The 17,646-nt window shown below is 36.6% G+C and overlaps 2 protein-coding genes across 4 annotated transcripts in view; one reads left to right on the forward strand and one right to left on the reverse strand.

Annotated features, from left to right (window-relative positions):
* Positions 1 to 424: 424 nt before the first annotated feature.
* On the reverse strand, positions 425 to 4,951 carry LOC306883453 (uncharacterized protein). The gene is made up of 5 exons (XM_079438729.1): positions 4,800 to 4,951; positions 3,133 to 3,528; positions 2,781 to 3,026; positions 1,246 to 1,338; positions 425 to 1,163 (listed from the first exon to the last, which is right to left on the reverse strand). Exons 1-5 carry the CDS (start codon positions 4,843 to 4,845, stop codon positions 1,096 to 1,098), a joined length of 849 nt encoding a protein of 282 aa, XP_079294855.1. The 5' UTR covers positions 4,846 to 4,951; the 3' UTR covers positions 425 to 1,095.
* Positions 4,952 to 14,547: 9,596 nt separating this feature from the next.
* Positions 14,548 to 17,646, forward strand: part of LOC306883440 (integrator complex subunit 10-like) — a 32,630-nt gene continuing 29,531 nt past the window's right edge. For 2 of the 3 annotated variants that reach the window (XM_079438706.1, XM_079438708.1), the window contains exon 1: positions 14,554 to 14,785. In XM_079438706.1, the coding sequence (XP_079294832.1) occupies positions 14,657 to 14,785 (129 nt within the window). In that variant the 5' untranslated portion in view covers positions 14,554 to 14,656. Of the gene's footprint in view, positions 14,786 to 17,646 lie in introns of all 3 variants that reach the window. The other variant, XM_079438707.1, reaches the window with a different exon arrangement.

Below are 17,646 nucleotides of genomic sequence, written 5' to 3' on the forward strand. Positions count from 1 at the left end.
CCAGTCAAATAAATGTACACCTTATGCCAAATATAATTGCAAAATAAAAAGAATTGTTGTGCAACTCAAAATGTTAACTGTACTGTTATTAGTCTATGCACATTATATCATTAGTAACATTATATATAACACAATAAAGTATATCAGTAGGAGTTTCCTTAAGTCTTTCTGATTTAGAAAAGTTTACTACAACAGTAGAATACAAGTCTGAAATTAGGGTTTATAGTTTTGGTGTGCCACCCCAAGATTTTAAGTGGCCCCATCTGGCCACCCCTATGAAACATTTCTGGAGGCGCCACTGTTTCTGTGATGGTTTCTATTGGGTTTTTTTCAGTAGGGATGTGTGTTTAAGTTCATTGATGTGATAAAATGTTAATTGACTGTATTAAAAAAAATAAAAATTGAATGAGCTTGTGACTTTTGACTGCAAATATGGTTTAATTTCAAAGCATTTTATTTTCATTTAACTTTATTCAGGAATGACCCCAATTACAGTTTCTAAAGAATGACATGCTTCTCAATATTCTATAATGACACAAATATCTTGTGAAGAAAAATGCACAGATGTGGTTAAACATGTTAAAAGTCATCTACAAAACTGCAGATTCAAGCACAACCACAGACAGCAAAGCAACAAACACTACAAAACTGAAACGCATCAAGAGCTTCAAACAGATAAAACATCTAAACAGACGCTGTACATGAAGAGAAATCAACCAGAACAATAGAATAAAGCAAAAGAGCAAGAGCAGAAATATAATAATAAACACACAGAATGACTTCACAATCTGACAGATCTGATTCAGAGAAATATAAGAGTTTGGATGAACAGTAATGAAATAAAAATACTCCAAAGCATAAAGAAAAATGAATAAAATAAGCAATAAAACTCTAACAATACAAAACACCAACGTCCAGAAAATACTCTTCATAACTAAAACTGTAGAAAATCTGGTTTAATTCATACTGTATATCCTGGTTTTAATTCATCTCTTGGTTTTCTATTATAAGATCTGCAGTCGACAGATGAATTAATGTGAGAATCTGTGAGATTATGAAGTCATTTCTCATAGATGTGATGATCTGCTGCTGCTCTCATGAATCTTCTGCTGTGTGTTCATCACATCTTCTCATCCTCACTTTCTGATCTTCCTGTTTCTTTCCTAAAAACATCACATCATCATCATCATCATCTTCACACTCTTAATATCTGCGTGTCAAATAATGATGATAAATGTCTCTCACCTGAGGTGTGTCTCATGTAGATGTGAAAAGCTCCTAACAGACCAAACAGAACCATCAGCTGGAAACACCAGACCAGCACAAACACCACAGACACTGAACAACACAAACACAATCAATCAATCAATCAATCAATCAACGAACAACAATTAGGCAGAAAACAACACCTTCATGTTTTAAGCAATGACACATTCTGGTTCCGTTCTTTGTACGTCGCTAACTCATTTAGCTGGATTTGATTGTTGATGATTTCTCTTGATCTTGGATCATTTGGTTCTTTGAAGCTCATCCCAGAGTTGTTGTCATAGCAACAGGTCTGCAAACTTAAACCTGCTCTGGAGCAACTTATTTCATGTGAACAGGATTAGATTGTATCTTTTTAAGCAGAATTGGTACTTAAAATCTGTCCCAGTCACTGCTGCTTTATTAGAAGAGTACCCTACTGATCCAGGGACAGTCATTTAAAATTATAATTTGAATACTTATAAATTGAAAAATAATATAATAATGATGTGTATCCTATAATACTATAGACACAGTCGTGCATTCATTTGAGTGATGACAGGAGATGCAGATAACTTTATCTCGACCCTTAAGAAACTTTAATTAATGCTGTCATGTGACAAATCTGTTAAAATAAAATAAAATTAATTGATAATTACAACATTGAAATAAAAATGTAAAGCCTGTCCAAATACTAGAAATCTTGAATATAAATAAATCTGAATTATTAGGAGTAATTGGGAAATCTTTCAATAAAATAAAACAGTGCACATTTAATTGATCTATTATACCATTTATGTAGTTTTGTTGGCTTGGCTGTTTCCTTATAAAAGTCCAGAAATTTGTCGAGTTTTTCGTCAGGTGTCTTTTTTAATGATATTATGTCATTTCGTCTTGCCGCCAGCCAATCGCTGCATTGCTAATAATAGTTTAGTGTATCAATATAGCTGCCCTTTTCAGGGAACACGAGAACTTAACACATATATTTTAATCAAATCCGCAAATTCGTTTAAAGAACCAAATTAGCCAGAGATCAGTTATCATGATTAGAAGATCAGGCATCTTTCAAATCATCTCGGATCTATGTATTTATTTATCCTACATCCCTGAATCTCACTTTATTCTATTCCTATTCTATCATCTATAGCACAACTGTACATACATTTTATTATATTTTTTTCCATTTATTTTTTTCCATTTTTGTCTATTTATATTTACATATGTGTATTCATATTATCATCTTATTTTTATTGTCTGTGTGTTGTTGTTGTCTCTGTGTATTAGAAGCTTGTGACACTAAAACTAATTCCTTGTAAGCTCTTTCTGATTCTGATGTATTAAAGCGAGGTATGAAGCACGGCCCTGATGTCTGTGTGATGCTGAACACTGATATCAACACAATTCACTGCTGAGATCAAGATGAAACACACTAATGACATTTCTCAAGAATTAAGAGACTTGAGTGTTTTACATCATTGGTGTTGCTGTGGTTGTTATATATACAGTATCAGGACATTCATGTATTAAAATCTCACCAGCAGGACAGGGTTGGAGTCTAATGGTCTTCTGTGCGTGACTGACGTGGTTCTTCACGCTGCAGCTGATGTTTCCATCAGTTCCCTCATCCAGATCAATGCTAGTGTTTCCAACCATTGGTCCTTGCTCTAGTATTTCTCCATTCAGAGTCCAGTTGTAGATGAGCTGATCTCCCTCAGAGGAGCAGAACACTGACGTCTGATTGGAGGAGCAGCTGGATGACACTTCCACTGAGCCAATAGGAGCTGGAGGGAGGGACACATCACAGTCACATGACTCTTGCTCAACATATAATCAGCCTCAATCTTAAGGTATTTCTAAAATAAAATACATTGCTGAGAGCTTTTATACCTTCAACAATCACTTGAAGTTCACTGGCAGTGACCATATCTAACTCAATGACATTTGCTCTGTAAGTCCCTGAATCTGCTCTGATCACATTGTTTATGGTCAGAGTCATATTATCAACGGAGAACTCAGATCTGTTTCTGATGGATTCATGTTTATTTATGATCAGAGTCACATTTTTTAAGAACTCATATATGTTTCTGATGGATTCATAATCATACTCTTTATTTTTCTTTATGCTAAAAACTGTCAGTGAACTGCCATCATTTAACGTCTTATACAAATGAAGGTCTTGACGTGGAGGGTTCAGCTTCATCTGCAGATTGAGTTTGTGTCCCAGAGCTGCATAACATTGTTCGATCGAATATAGTTGACCAAACCTGCAGAACCGATCCAGACCTAAAGAACAAAACACACACAAAATGAAATGTACCAACATCGACAGACAGAGTCAGAGTGTTAGTGCTGGTATAAATATCATCTCTCATCATGAATTACAATCAGACACAGATCACACAAATATTCATCAGTTCTACGGAAGACACGTACAGCGCTGTATACAGATATTCATCCGTGTTGCAGATGCGGTCAACTTGCTCTCACAAACTAAATCTCAAACTCTTTGTAGAAAATCAAGAGTTTGAGAGCGGCAGGGCATAGAGGAACTACAATAATGTACAGTATTTGAAAAATAATGTGTTTTTTGAACATTAAAGCATGTCAACATATTGTGTTACACCAAATACACAAAATAATGATCTTTAACAAAGCATCATATGAGCCCTTTAAATGCTGGGAGAGTGGAGGGGAAATTGTTGCCGCTCACATACTCTACCGGACACCGCCACACAAATGTGGCTTTTTGTTGACTTACTACAGGATTTCACACAGAGTAACAGCTCACTACCAGCTACAAAATACACTGTAACAGTCTGTCACAGGCAATTCTAGATGCATTTTTCATCAATTAACTTAAATTATCTCTTGACTATGTTCTGGCCTGCCATCTAATGGCAAATTTTTTTTTGTCCCGATGCCAAACTTACTTGCCAACCCCTGCTTTAAATGATGATAGGAAGCATGTAACTGAGTGAAAGCGTGTCCGTTAAAGGCACAAATAGAAGTAGTTTGTCCCAAAGTTTGGCTGTCTGCTCAAAATTATGTAGATACTTTTTCTTCACGAAACGCACATATATTTAGGCTGTAGTTCAAGTAGGTGAATCAGAACAGCATCTGTGAGAATGCTTTTCAGCAGAGACAAATGCACATGTACAATATCCACTGAAATTATAGACTATTGTAATCTACTCAAATTACTTTGTAATATCAGTTATTGACATATTCATGACAGTCAAATCTACTAAAAAAAATACACAAAATTACATAGTTTTTTTATGTTTTAGCTTTGAGTACAAAGATACATAAGAAATTGTATAAAGCATGGAGGGAAGAGAGAAGAACAGTGGATTTGAACGAGAGAAAAGGAAGTTAGAGACAGAGCTGTAAGAAGTGAAAAGTAGCAAAACACATAATACTCCACTAATACACACAGTCAAGAAGATCAGAAAACTGTTGTTAGATCACTGCAGACTCTGACATTAGATTGTTATTTCTGGGATTAATCTGATTGATCAGCAGGATAAGATGAGTTTGATGTGAAAGTGACTCACATGCAGCAGTTTGCAGCAGCAGCATCAGTCCAAAGATGAGCATCATTTCTCTAAAGTCCAGTTTCCAGAAGAGCTCAAACCCAGCAGAAGAGCTTTAGATCGAGACTCACGGACAGACAGCAGCTCTAATGACACTTCAGGAAATTACACAACTTTTTCAAAGAAAGTAAGAGGAAGTTTTCAGAGATTGTTACTGAGATTTAGCACTTCCTACTTTAATAGACATACAAAAAGACTGAATGTGAGAAAAAGATAAAACAAGAATAATTTCACAGTCACATTTCTAAAAGTGCAAAGAGCCTGCAATTGTTTGACACGATTTTGTTTAAATTTAATCAATTGAATTTTTTTAAGAGGAGAAAAACTCTAAATATAAACGTATCTATAGAATAGGGATGTAACGATTAACTGCGAGCCGGTTGAAAATTGATTAAAATATGTAACGATTCAAATTGGTTGAGATGCTAAACAAATCGTGATTCAATTAGGGGTAAAGTTTATATGAATGTATGTCTGAGGAACTTACTGCCTTCAGAAAAGTTTAGATGGTATTTTATTTCAACCTGCTATCTTGACACACTTCCCACATCCTTTTTCAAAAATGTGCTTAACTGTTTAGAAGCTGATCTCTTAGAAGTGGTGAACGCCTCACTTCTTTCTGGGACTTTTCCAAACTCCTTGAAAACTGCAGTTGTTAAGCCCTTTCTGAAAAAGCGCATCTTGATAACACCATGTTGAGCAACTATAGACCCATATCAAATCTTCCTTTCATAGGTAAGATTATTGAAAAGGTAGTTTTTAATCAGCTGAACTACTACTTAAACTCAAATGGATACCTGGACTATTTTCAATCTGGTTTCCGAGCACATCACATCACAGAGACAGCACTCATTAAGATAATAAATGATATTCGCGTCAATTCTGATTCTGGCAAAATATCAGTGCTGGTACTACTAGATCTTAGTGCTGCGTTTGACACTGTCGATCATAACATACTTTTAGAGAGACTGGAAAACTGGGTCGGGCTTTCTGGGATGGCACTCAAATGGTTCAGGTCATACTTAGAAGGGAGAGGTTATTATGTGAGTATAGGAGAGCATAAGTCTAAGTGGACGGCCATGACATGTGGAGTCCCACAAGGCTCAATTCTTGCACCGCTCTTGTTTAACCTGTATATGCTCCCACTAAGTCAGATAATGAGGAAGAACCAAATTGCCTATCACAGCTATGCTGATGATACCCAGATTTACCTAGCCTTATCTCCAAATGACTACAGCCCCATTGACTCCCTCTGCCAATGCATTGATGAAATTAACAGTTGGATGTGCCAGAACTTCCTTCAGTTAAACAAGGAGAAAACTGAAGTCATTGCATTTGGAAACAAAGATGAAGTTCTCAAGGTGAATGCATACCTTGACTCTATGGGTCAAATAACTAAAAATCAAGTCAGAAATCTTGGGGTGATTCTGGAGACAGACCTTAGTTTCAGTAGTCATGTCAAAGCAATAACTAAATCAGCATACTATCATCTCAAAAACATTGCAAGAATTAGATGTTTTGTTTCCAGTCAAGACTTGGAGAAACTTGTTCATGCCTTTATCACCAGCAGGGTGGATTACTGTAATGGTCTCCTCATCGGCCTTCCCAAGAAGACCATTAGACAACTGCAGCTCATCCAGAACACTGCTGCCAGGATTCTGACTAGAACCAGAAAATCTGAGCATATCACACCAGTCCTCAGGTCCTTACACTGGCTTCCAGTTACATTTAGGATTGATTTTAAAGTACTTTTACTTGTTTATAAGTCACTCAATGGCCCAGGACCTAAATATATTGCTGATATGCTCACTGAATATAAACCAAACAGACCACTCAGATCATTAGGATCGAGTCAGTTAGAAATACCAAGGGTTCACACAAAACAAGGGGAGTCTGCGTTTAGCTATTATGCGGCCCGCAGCTGGAACCAGCTTCCAGAAGAGATCAGATGTGCTAAAACATTAGCCACATTTAAATCAAGACTCAAAACTCATCTGTTTAACTGTGCATTTGTTGAATGAGCACTGTGCTATATGTCCGAACTGACTGCAATGAAGTTTAAGTATAATCATTTTCTTTAAATTTATTTTAAATCAATTTCTATATCATTTTAAAATTCCTTGTTTTTATTATTTTTATTTCCATGTTTTTATTGATTTTTAATGTCTATTTCACTTTCTTTTATATAAAGCACTTTGAATTACCACTGTGTATGAAATGTGCTATATAAATAAACTTGCCTTGCCTTATTACTCCATGTATACGTGAGAGAAGTTGGATTCTTACACCTCCAAATATCAAATATATTTAACCTTAAACATACATTACTTAATACATTTATACTACTGTCAACTTTAGGGGGCCATCTATCCTGTCTTCCATCAAAAACGGTTTTGAAATCACCACCCCATCACTTTTTTACTGTTGGTGGCATAAATGTTTACGATGATAAATTTAACCTGATTTATTTCAACAAGAATAATGATCCAACGACCTTGATCATCTGTCTTGTGACTTATTACCTTCCCTGAAAACTTATCCTTTAAAATAACGACACCTGCTGTTATATTTGAAACACAAAAAGCAGTTTGGAAGGGATAAGGTAAATGTTTTTTAAATATTGCTTTTGTATATGTTAAATCTGCTTTGTTTGCATGACTGTCGTTCGTTTGGTGTGCTGCATTGAGCAGCCCCGTTCAGTTTTAATTGAAGTGTCTGTTCTCTAACTGAACTAAATTATTTTTATTACTATTAAAAAAATCAAAATGACAGTGAGGGACGGTGCTGCGGTGGGCGAGTGATGTTGCGACTTAACAACCTTGGTATGAGGATGCACTTTATTTTTTTTGAGCATGCACTTTTGTTTTTATTTTTTTTTCGAGGCTGACAAATGTCAATGCATTTTTTTATAATGTATTTGAAAACACGTGACTTAAAGACTATATAACTTTCTCATCCTCGTGCACTAAAAATGTTGAATAGATGCATTTCTTTATGCATGAAATATTTGAATATAAATTTGTTGTTAATTGCAGATAAACCATAGTTCTGTCATGATTCTGTTAAACCATTTCTGTTACAAAGTATTGTGGTGCCTTACACAAAAAATAAAAAACATTTGAAGAGTCAGGACTGATGCTTGCTATAGTTAGGCCAGAGCTACTAAAATATCAGTTTAATCAGTAAATCTTAGATTTTGTATTCTCCTGGGTGCACAAACTGCAGATTATATGAAAATAAAAATATGAATTTATCGGCATCGACCATGAGAAGGACTTAATTATCGGTATCGATTAAACATTTTTCATATCGTGCATCCCTAATCAAAATACTTATGTTCTACTTTTCTTTTCTTTTTTTTCCTACAGCTGAGAAGATTGATCAAGAAACCCTCCTTCTTTTAGATGATGGCACACTGACTTCTCTTATCCCTATTATTGAACTTCGTTTAAAATTCAAGAAGTACCTCAAGAATGTGCGTGATGTAAGTACAAGGTATTAGGTGTAGACAGCATAGGGTACATTTGCTTTAAATGCAAAAGGTCTATGGGACCTGATATCAGAGCATTTTTTTCACATTTGAGGGTTGTACATCATATATATTCGACATCCACATACTTTCAGTGTGCTCAAACTGGATGTCATCGCACATTCAGTATTATTAGATCATTTAGAAGACACCTACTGGAGCATGCTAATGAAGTTGGAAATGAAATGGAGGAAGCCCCTTTGGTCGAGCCTGAGAACTATTCATCAAATTCAGTTTTAGAAGCTGTTGAACAGAGTGATGAGGACTGTGATGAAATTTCTGAAGAACAATGTGATGAGTTTGAGGAGGAAAATATGAAAGACAGAGTAGCATTGTTTTTAGCTAAATTAAGGTCAAATTCCTCCCAGACGTTAGTGGTGTTAATTTTGTGGTAGAGCACACATCTTTTTGTGTTAAACCATACCACTGTCCTGTTTCTTCCCCCACAGAGTCTGGCCCCACGGAAGACCCCCCTCTCCCGTTGATCCTAGAGGACGGTACCATCTACCAGGTGAAAGAGGTTTTGGACTCCCGACGCTGAGGCGGTAGACTGGAATACCTCATCGATTGGGAGGGGTATGGTCCAGAGGAGAGGTCATGGGTACCTCGGGACGACATCCTTGATCCGCCTCTTCTTGTTGAGTTCCATTCCAACCACCCAGAACGACCTGCACCCAGAGGAAGAGGCAGACCGCCACGGCGTCGGGGTCCTCGGCCCTCGGGAGGAGAGGGGGGTAATGTCACAGACCCGCCAGGCTCTGCCACCAGCCAATCACTGCGCACACCCTCAGCTGAGTTTTGATCACGAACACCTGCACTTCATCATGTCCCTCATCACTGCATCCTATAAAGACACACACCGCCAAACACTCGACGTCCGGTCTCGTTAATTCGAAGAGGACTGCTAGTGCTAACCCAAGCCTAGTTCTGCTACCTGCCTATGATACTTACCTGTTGCGCGTGTATGCTCCTAGGATTCCTCGACTACCTGCTCCAGCGATTACTCTGATACAGCTCTGTGACTGCGGTGTGTGTCTCCGTCACTCTGTCCATTAGCTACTCCGTGACTCCTGTAAGCAAGACCGAAGATTACCCTCCAGCTTATCCTTCCGATATCCCAAGTCAAGTATTCACCTCAATTCCACTGCTTCTACCTCACTGCTGGTTCAAATAAACAACCCTGTTGACCATAGTTCTGTCTCCGTACCTCTTCTGTAACAGAATGTGGGTATGTCTGTGTCTAATATATAAGTAAGGGTTTTTCCTGGGTAAGAAATGCTTACAAACTTACAGTCTAAGACTGATGGCATGGACTGATTTTCCATTTCTGCATTGCTCCAGCCGATCTGAATAAATAAGCTATGCACTGGTTTATGTTGAGTGTATGCTCTTCCTTTTTTTCTGTTTAATGACCGCCTAAAATTAAATGATAATAACGCGAGGCAAGCATACGGCATAATCGTGACCTATTTTTAGCAGAATTCATAGAGGGATATGACAGTGTGATTCAAAGATTAAGTATTTCAAGTGTAGGCTGTTAGACGCACGCACTTTTTTTTTTTTTTTTGTCATTTTTTGGGAGTTTCCAAAAATCTACGTGCAGATTTACAGACAAACTACATATTCATATGGCCAGACAGTCAACAGTGACAGGTTTTCATAGATCATTCATTCACTCACAAGTCTGCTTTGGTTCGGTCCATTGAATGTGTGCTTTTGGATTTAACAATTTAGAGTTTACCATGAACAAAAATACTGTTTTATAAGAGAAGTCACTGAGTTTTTGTGACAGGTAGTATTCAGCTTACGGCACTTCTTATGCATTCCTATGGTATCCGTAAACAGCGATTGAGTGTCGCACAACTCAGACTGAAATTCAGTGATGTCAAGGCTGTAATTTGATTGGTTATTAAGGCACACATGATCTGTGTTAGCCATTACGCTTTCTCCAATAGTAAGTAATACAGACCCTTTCATCTCCCTATAGTAAGACAATCTCTGGCGGAAGCTGAACGAACTTACCAATACTTATTGTCCATGTGGGAACTCTGATTTTAACTAACTTAAGTTCCACATGCAAAAACAAGCTCTTGATCTACTTTACAACATAGAAATGATGTCAGCAGGTAATGGGTATTAAGCAAACAGTGTTACAAATGAATACAGTACAATATTAATTACTTTAACATCAATAGATTATGAATATTATCCCTTTTTATAAAAATGACTGTTGGTAATGATGATTTTCATTTTCCGTGTACTATTTCTTTTTAACACAATTTTACAAATGTCATGCAGATTTCAGTCAACTTTTATTGCAGTTTGAAATATATATTTTTTTACATTTTGAGTTTTTTTTTTTTTATTGTTTGTTTTAATTTTAAAGAGAGACAGAGTGACATCGCTGTGCAAGTCCTGCCTGTAGTCCTTCCAACATATGTGTACAAAATTGGAAGAAAAATGTTCAGACCAACTTTCCTAGAAACCAGGAAGGCCTTCATAGACATACAGCCTGTAAGTTAACAGCCACTGCTAAAACTACATGATTTAAGTATTTGCAATCTATTGTATTGACCCTTTTCACAGTTTCCACAGTTATCAACATCGCAAATCTTGTAAAGTTCATTTAATTTTTATATTTTTTTTAAGTTCATTTTATCAAAAAATGTTAATTCTGTCTTATCCTCATGTCATTCCAAACCCATAAGACTTTTATTCATCTTTGAATGACAAATGAATATATTTCTAGTAGATATTTTTTCCCCCTCCATTGACAGTCTGTGAGCACCACTTTGAATTAGGGTTGTGGGAGTGATGTCATTTTCCCACGGTTAATTGGCGTGTTGTTAATACTGGTATCACGTGCGGCGGGGCACTTTTATATAGCTTAAAGACTCTGCACGCTATTTTTATTTTTTAGTATACTTATTTGGAATAAATTTTATTTTATGTTCTTTTCATGACTTTTTTTTAAAGTGGTAGTTGCGTAGACAGGAGGACGGGCAGAAATCTCTCAGCTTTCATTAAGATTTGGGATTTGGAATGACAAAATGATGGGTAAATGAAGATAGAATTTTCAAAATGAAAATGGTCATTACTCACCCTCGTGTCGTTTCAAAGCTGTAAGACCTTCGTTCATCTTTGGAACACAAATTAAGATATTTTTGATGAAATCTGAGAGCTATCTGATGCTGATCTACGTTCTTGGGTACTCTCCAAAATGGCAGATGTCGTAACTTGGAGGAGAAGAATGGTTGAGTAAATTATTTTAGTTTTCTTTGCACAAAAAATATCTTCATTTTTGTTCCAAAGATGAATGAAGGTCTTGTGTGTTTGGAACAACATGAAGGTGACTAATTAATGACAGAATTTTCATTTTGGGGGTGAACTATTCCTTCAAGCTGACATAAAAAAAAAAAATCTGACATCAAAAGGCAACTGTGGTGTTTCATTGTGTCATCTGCACCTGGGTCAAAACATTGCAGCATAGTGCCAAGGCTATGGTCAGTGGCCAACTAATGCAACACTGGTTGAAGGTCAGCTTGGTGTGTTATAGTCTTTAATGCTCCTAAAGGTATTTAAGGTATCCTAAATGTACCTCTAAAGATATTTACGTTTTGAAGAATTTGTATTAATTCATTATTTTCCCTTTTTTTCAGATTGGGACGAATATGGCTGAGTATTTACGTTCAAAAGAGACCGTTGAATTCCCTTTCATTCTCATGCTTGGAGACATCTAAGCCTTCACCATTATAAATGGAGCAGCATTCAAACAAAGTACATTGCTGGCTGCACTGGATGTTTGCTTTAAAGCATTCTGCATCTTTGATATCAACTACCCCAAGCAATGCTCCCTGGTGTGGCAGTTTCTTCAGACTGTGGTGTATGGACTTCCTGGGGAGGAGACACCAGCAGTAAGAGTTCTGCGAGCAGTCGTTTTTTGCAGACAAACTGTTTTTTTTTTTTTTTTTATTACTGCCACCCGACCACTTCCTTGAATCTTTGTTCTTTAACTTGTACAGTGCGTGGGGTAGTTGATATCAAAGATGTAGAGTGTTTTCATATTTCACTTATTTTCTTCAGTCAGTTTAATACATGTTCATTATTACTTCTAAATACTTCTCTTTTATTAAACAATACTGCAATTACATTGCAATTGATGATTCTTACTGATGATTCTTGTATATCTAAGGATATTGATGTTAATGCACATGATTGTTTGTGTAAATGTTTTGAAATTTTTCATATTTCAAATTTGTATTTTCTTTTAATTTTACTCACTTCAGTCAGTTTTATGCATTTTTATGGACTTCAGTCACAGTGTTTTTGTCTTAATGCTGTGATGGAGATGGAAAAAATGTCTTAAATTCACATAATAAAATTCCATATTTTGATTACTGAAGTTTGTATTGCTGTAGATTCATTATTTATCAATTACACCAGGTGCCTTAGGTACAAAAATATGCAAACAAATAAAATTGGCATCACATTTTTCCCACCCGCACCAGGCATAAACAATCTATTTCAGCTGCACTTAGGTTACATCGAAAGTGTTCTCGATATAAAACTAGGAACAATTATTAGATATAATGTATTTCCAGTTGCTGGTGGTTTTCAGACTGGAAGTGGATAGCAGAAAGTGTGAGAAGGGTGGTGCATTCATGCCATGAAAGAGAAGCTGTTTACTCACTTAACAACTTTATTGATTGGCATACATCTCTCACACCATAGATGTGTGGCCAAGTGTTTCCTGCACTGCTCACATATAGTGGAAAAACAAACCTACAGTCCAGCACGACCTGCGTAGGCCAATATATGAACAAATGTGAGTGGGTTCTTTAAATGAATTCACCAACTGACCGATTTGAATCAGTCTGGGAAATCCTTCAGTGAATTGAAATCAGAATCGCATTGTTGTTATAAGGCAGAAATAATGAAAGAATGCAGTTCTAAATTAAGCCTCTGCTGCTGTTGAATCAATATGGCTCAAATTCCATGTTAATATTCATCACTGAAGGTCACTTTACACCCAGCTAACAAGTTCTCATTACATTGTGGCAAGGTTCTCTCAATGTTATAAACAAACATTCTTTCAGTAACTGGGCTTTAACGAGAAAATAAAATAAATAAATAAATGAGTGCTGTCAAACGATTAATCGTGATTAATCGCATCCAAAATAAACCTTTTTGTTTACATAATATACTGTATGTGTGTGTACATCTATTATGTATATATAAATAAACACACATGCATGTATATATTTAAGAAAAATATGTTACGTTTATATATTAAATATATATTATATAATTATACGAATATAAATATATACATGTAAATGTTTCCAAAATATATGCTGTATGTGTCTTTATATATATATACATAATAAATATACACAGTACACAAACATATATTATGTAAACAAAAACTTTTATTTTGGATGCGATTAATCGCGATTAATTGTTTGACAGCACTAAAATAAATGTATGCATACTGTACATACATAGGACTAAATAAATAAATAAATAAATAAATACTATGAAAGTCAAAGACTACCAGCAAATGTTTGGTTACCAAAATTCAGTTTAGCAGAAGAAAGAAATTCATAAACTAATTGAGGGTGAGTACATGACAGCATTTTCATTTTTGGGTGACATGGCCCTTTAATAATGTTCTCAACGTGTTATTTAAATATGCCTACATCGCGTTTTTCTGAAACATTTTAGTTGGATGTTTAGTTGGATCTAGTGTAATGTATTTACACATTAGGCTACTTACTAGGTCTTGTTTAAATAAAATAAAATAATAAAATCATCTCATGTTATTAAAATAAAAAAAGAAACATTCCTCTAACGTTTGCAATAAAGACACATTTTTAAAAAACTTAAAAACTGGACATTTTGAAAGTTCAGAGAACACTTAGGCTAGATAATGTTTTCATAATTTAATGGGAATATTGGGAAAACGTTATATTTGCTGAAATTTGTATTGAATTTGCCTGTTTCTGTTGCACCGGCTTGCATTCGTTTCCGATGCTGTTTACACTTAGTTACAGATCAATAACTTGTTTAAAGTATTTAATAAGTTTGGGACCGTGTCTATTAATGTTTTTGATCATCTGGATGACTGTCTCCACCTTTCCTTGGGTTGGAAGAGAGACTTTTATTTTGGAATTATCATCAGCTTCCAAGCGGAAGTTAGCCTCTCGATGACCGTCCCGGTGTGTTTCAGTCTGTGCTTACTGAACATCTGAAGGGTTTGTTTTTATTTGACGGCCGTTAACGGGAGCAGATGTCGGCTCAGGGCGACTGTGAGTTCCTGGTGAAGCGCGCGCGGGAGCTCGTGCCGCAGGACCCGTATGCAGCTAAAGCCTGGCTGATCACCGCGCGCACACTCTATCCCACAGACTTCAACATACAGGTGACAACACAACAATATTATACTCTATTTTGACACAGAAATAACTCTAACGCAGCTCTATCCCGCAGACTTCAACATACAGGTGACAAAACACCAATATTATACTCTATTCTGACACAGAAATAACGCTAACGCAGCTCTATCCCACAGACTTCAACACACAGGTGACAAAACAACAATATTATACTCTATTCTGACACAGAAATAACTCTAACGCAGCTCTATCCCACAGACTTCAACACACAGGTGACAAAACAACAATATTATACTCTATTCTGACACAGAAATAACTCTAACGCAGCTCTATCCCTCAGACTTCAACATACAGGTGACAAAACAACAATATTATACTCTATTCTGACACAGAAATAACTCTAACGCAGCTCTATCCCACAGACTTCAACACACAGGTGACAAAACAACAATATTATACTCTATTCTGACACAGAAATAACACTAATGCAGCTCTATCCCGCAGACTTCAACACACAGGTGACAAAACATCAATATTATACTCTATTCTGACACAGAAATAACACTAATGCAGCTCTATCCCACAGACTTCAACACACAGGTGACAAAACAACAATATTATACTCTATTCTGACACAGAAATAACTCTAATGCAGCTCTATCCCTCAGACTTCAACATACAGGTGACAAAACATCAATATTATACTCTATTCTGACACAGAAATAACGCTAATGCAGCTCTATCCCACAGACTTCAACACACAGGTGACAAAACAACAATATTATACTCTATTCTGACACAGAAATAACTCTAATGCAGCTCTATCCCGCAGACTTCAACACACAGGTGACAAAACATCAATATTATACTCTATTCTGACACAGAAATAACGCTAATGCAGCTCTATCCTATAGACTTCAACACACAGGTGACAACACAACAATATTATACTCTATTCTGACACAGAAATAACTCTAATGCAGCTCTATCCCTCAGACTTCAACATACAGGTGACAACACAACAATATTATACTCTATTCTGACACAGAAATAACGCTAACGCAGCTCTATCCCACAGACTTCAACATACAGGTGACAAAACATCAATATTATACTCTATTCTGATACAGAAATAACTCTAACGCAGCTCTATCCCTCAGACTTCAACACACAGGTGACAAAACAACAATATTATACTCTATTCTGACACAGAAATAACGCTAATGCAGCTCTATCCCGCAGACTTCAACACACAGGTGACAAAACAACAATATTATACTCTATTCTGATACAGAAATAACGCTAACGCAGCTCTATCCCGCAGACTTCAACACACAGGTGACAAAACAACAATATTATACTCTATTCTGACACAGAAATAACGCTAACGCAGCTCTATCCCTCAGACTTCAACATACAGGTGACAAAACACCAATATTATACTCTATTCTGACACAGAAATAACGCTAATGCAGCTCTATCCCGCAGACTTCAACACACAGGTGACAAAACAACAATATTATACTCTATTCTGACACAGAAATAACGCTAACGCAGATCTATCCCACAGACTTCAACATACAGGTGACAAAACAACAATATTATACTCTATTCTGATACAGAAATAACTCTAACGCAGCTCTATCCCTCAGACTTCAACACACAGGTGACAAAACAACAATATTATACTCTATTCTGACACAGAAATAACGCTAATGCAGCTCTATCCCGCAGACTTCAACACACAGGTGACAAAACAACAATATTATACTCTATTCTGACACAGAAATAACGCTAACGCAGCTCTATCCCGCAGACTTCAACACACAGGTGACAAAACAACAATATTATACTCTATTCTGACACAGAAATAACGCTAACGCAGCTCTATCCCGCAGACTTCAACACACAGGTGACAAAACAACAATATTATACTCTATTCTGACACAGAAATAACGCTAACGCAGCTCTATCCCGCAGACTTCAACACACAGGTGACAAAACAACAATATTATACTCTATTCTGACACAGAAATAACGCTAACGCAGCTCTATCCCTCAGACTTCAACACACAGGTGACAAAACACCAATATTATACTCTATTCTGACACAGAAATAACGCTAACGCAGCTCTATCCCGCAGACTTCAACACACAGGTGACAACACAACAGTATTATACTCTATTCTGACACAGAAATAACGCTAATGCAGCTCTATCCCGCAGACTTCAACACACAGGTGACAAAACAACAATATTATACTCTATTCTGACACAGAAATAACGCTAACGCAGCTCTATCCCGCAGACTTCAACACACAGGTGACAAAACAACAATATTATACTCTATTCTGACACAGAAATAACGCTAATGCAGCTCTATCCCGCAGACTTCAACACACAGGTGACAAAACAACAATATTATACTCTATTCTGACACAGAAATAACGCTAACGCAGCTCTATCCCGCAGACTTCAACATACAGGTGACAAAACAACAATATTATACTCTATTCTGACACAGAAATAACGCTAACGCAGCTCTATCCCGCAGACTTCAACACACAGGTGACAAAACATCAATATTATACTCTATTCTGACACAGAAATAACGCTAATGCAGCTCTATCCCACAGACTTCAACACACAGGTGACAAAACAACAATATTGTAACAACTGGCTGTTGTTCTGTAGAACGTGGGGCTAACCGGAGCTAAGTTAGGCCGCTCCACTATTACTGACTAATTACTAGCAGGAAATGCGAGCACTCGTGTCCCATACACCGCACGAATTTGAGTGTCTCTGTCGGCCAAAGCAGTGGCAAAACAAACCAGCAGGAGGCAGTAATGTCTTCATTACACATTTATTCTGAACACAGAATTAGAAC

This window comes from Barbus barbus (genome assembly GCF_936440315.1).
Source record: "Barbus barbus genome assembly, chromosome: 17".
In the NCBI taxonomy this organism is placed as follows: Eukaryota; Metazoa; Chordata; class Actinopteri; order Cypriniformes; family Cyprinidae; genus Barbus; species Barbus barbus.

Bases quoted from the DNA above. Each gene is read 5' to 3' on its own strand.
- LOC306883453 (XM_079438729.1), bottom strand. From the start codon at position 4,845: ATGATGCTCATCTTTGGACTGATGCTGCTGCTGCAAACTGCTGCAT. The intron at 1,339-2,780 runs GTGAGATTTTAA...TGTGTTGTTCAG, and splicing joins ACTCCAACCCTGTCCTGCTG to TGTCTGTGGTGTTTGTGCTG. The intron at 1,164-1,245 runs GTGAGAGACATT...TGATGTTTTTAG, and splicing joins CTACATGAGACACACCTCAG to GAAAGAAACAGGAAGATCAG.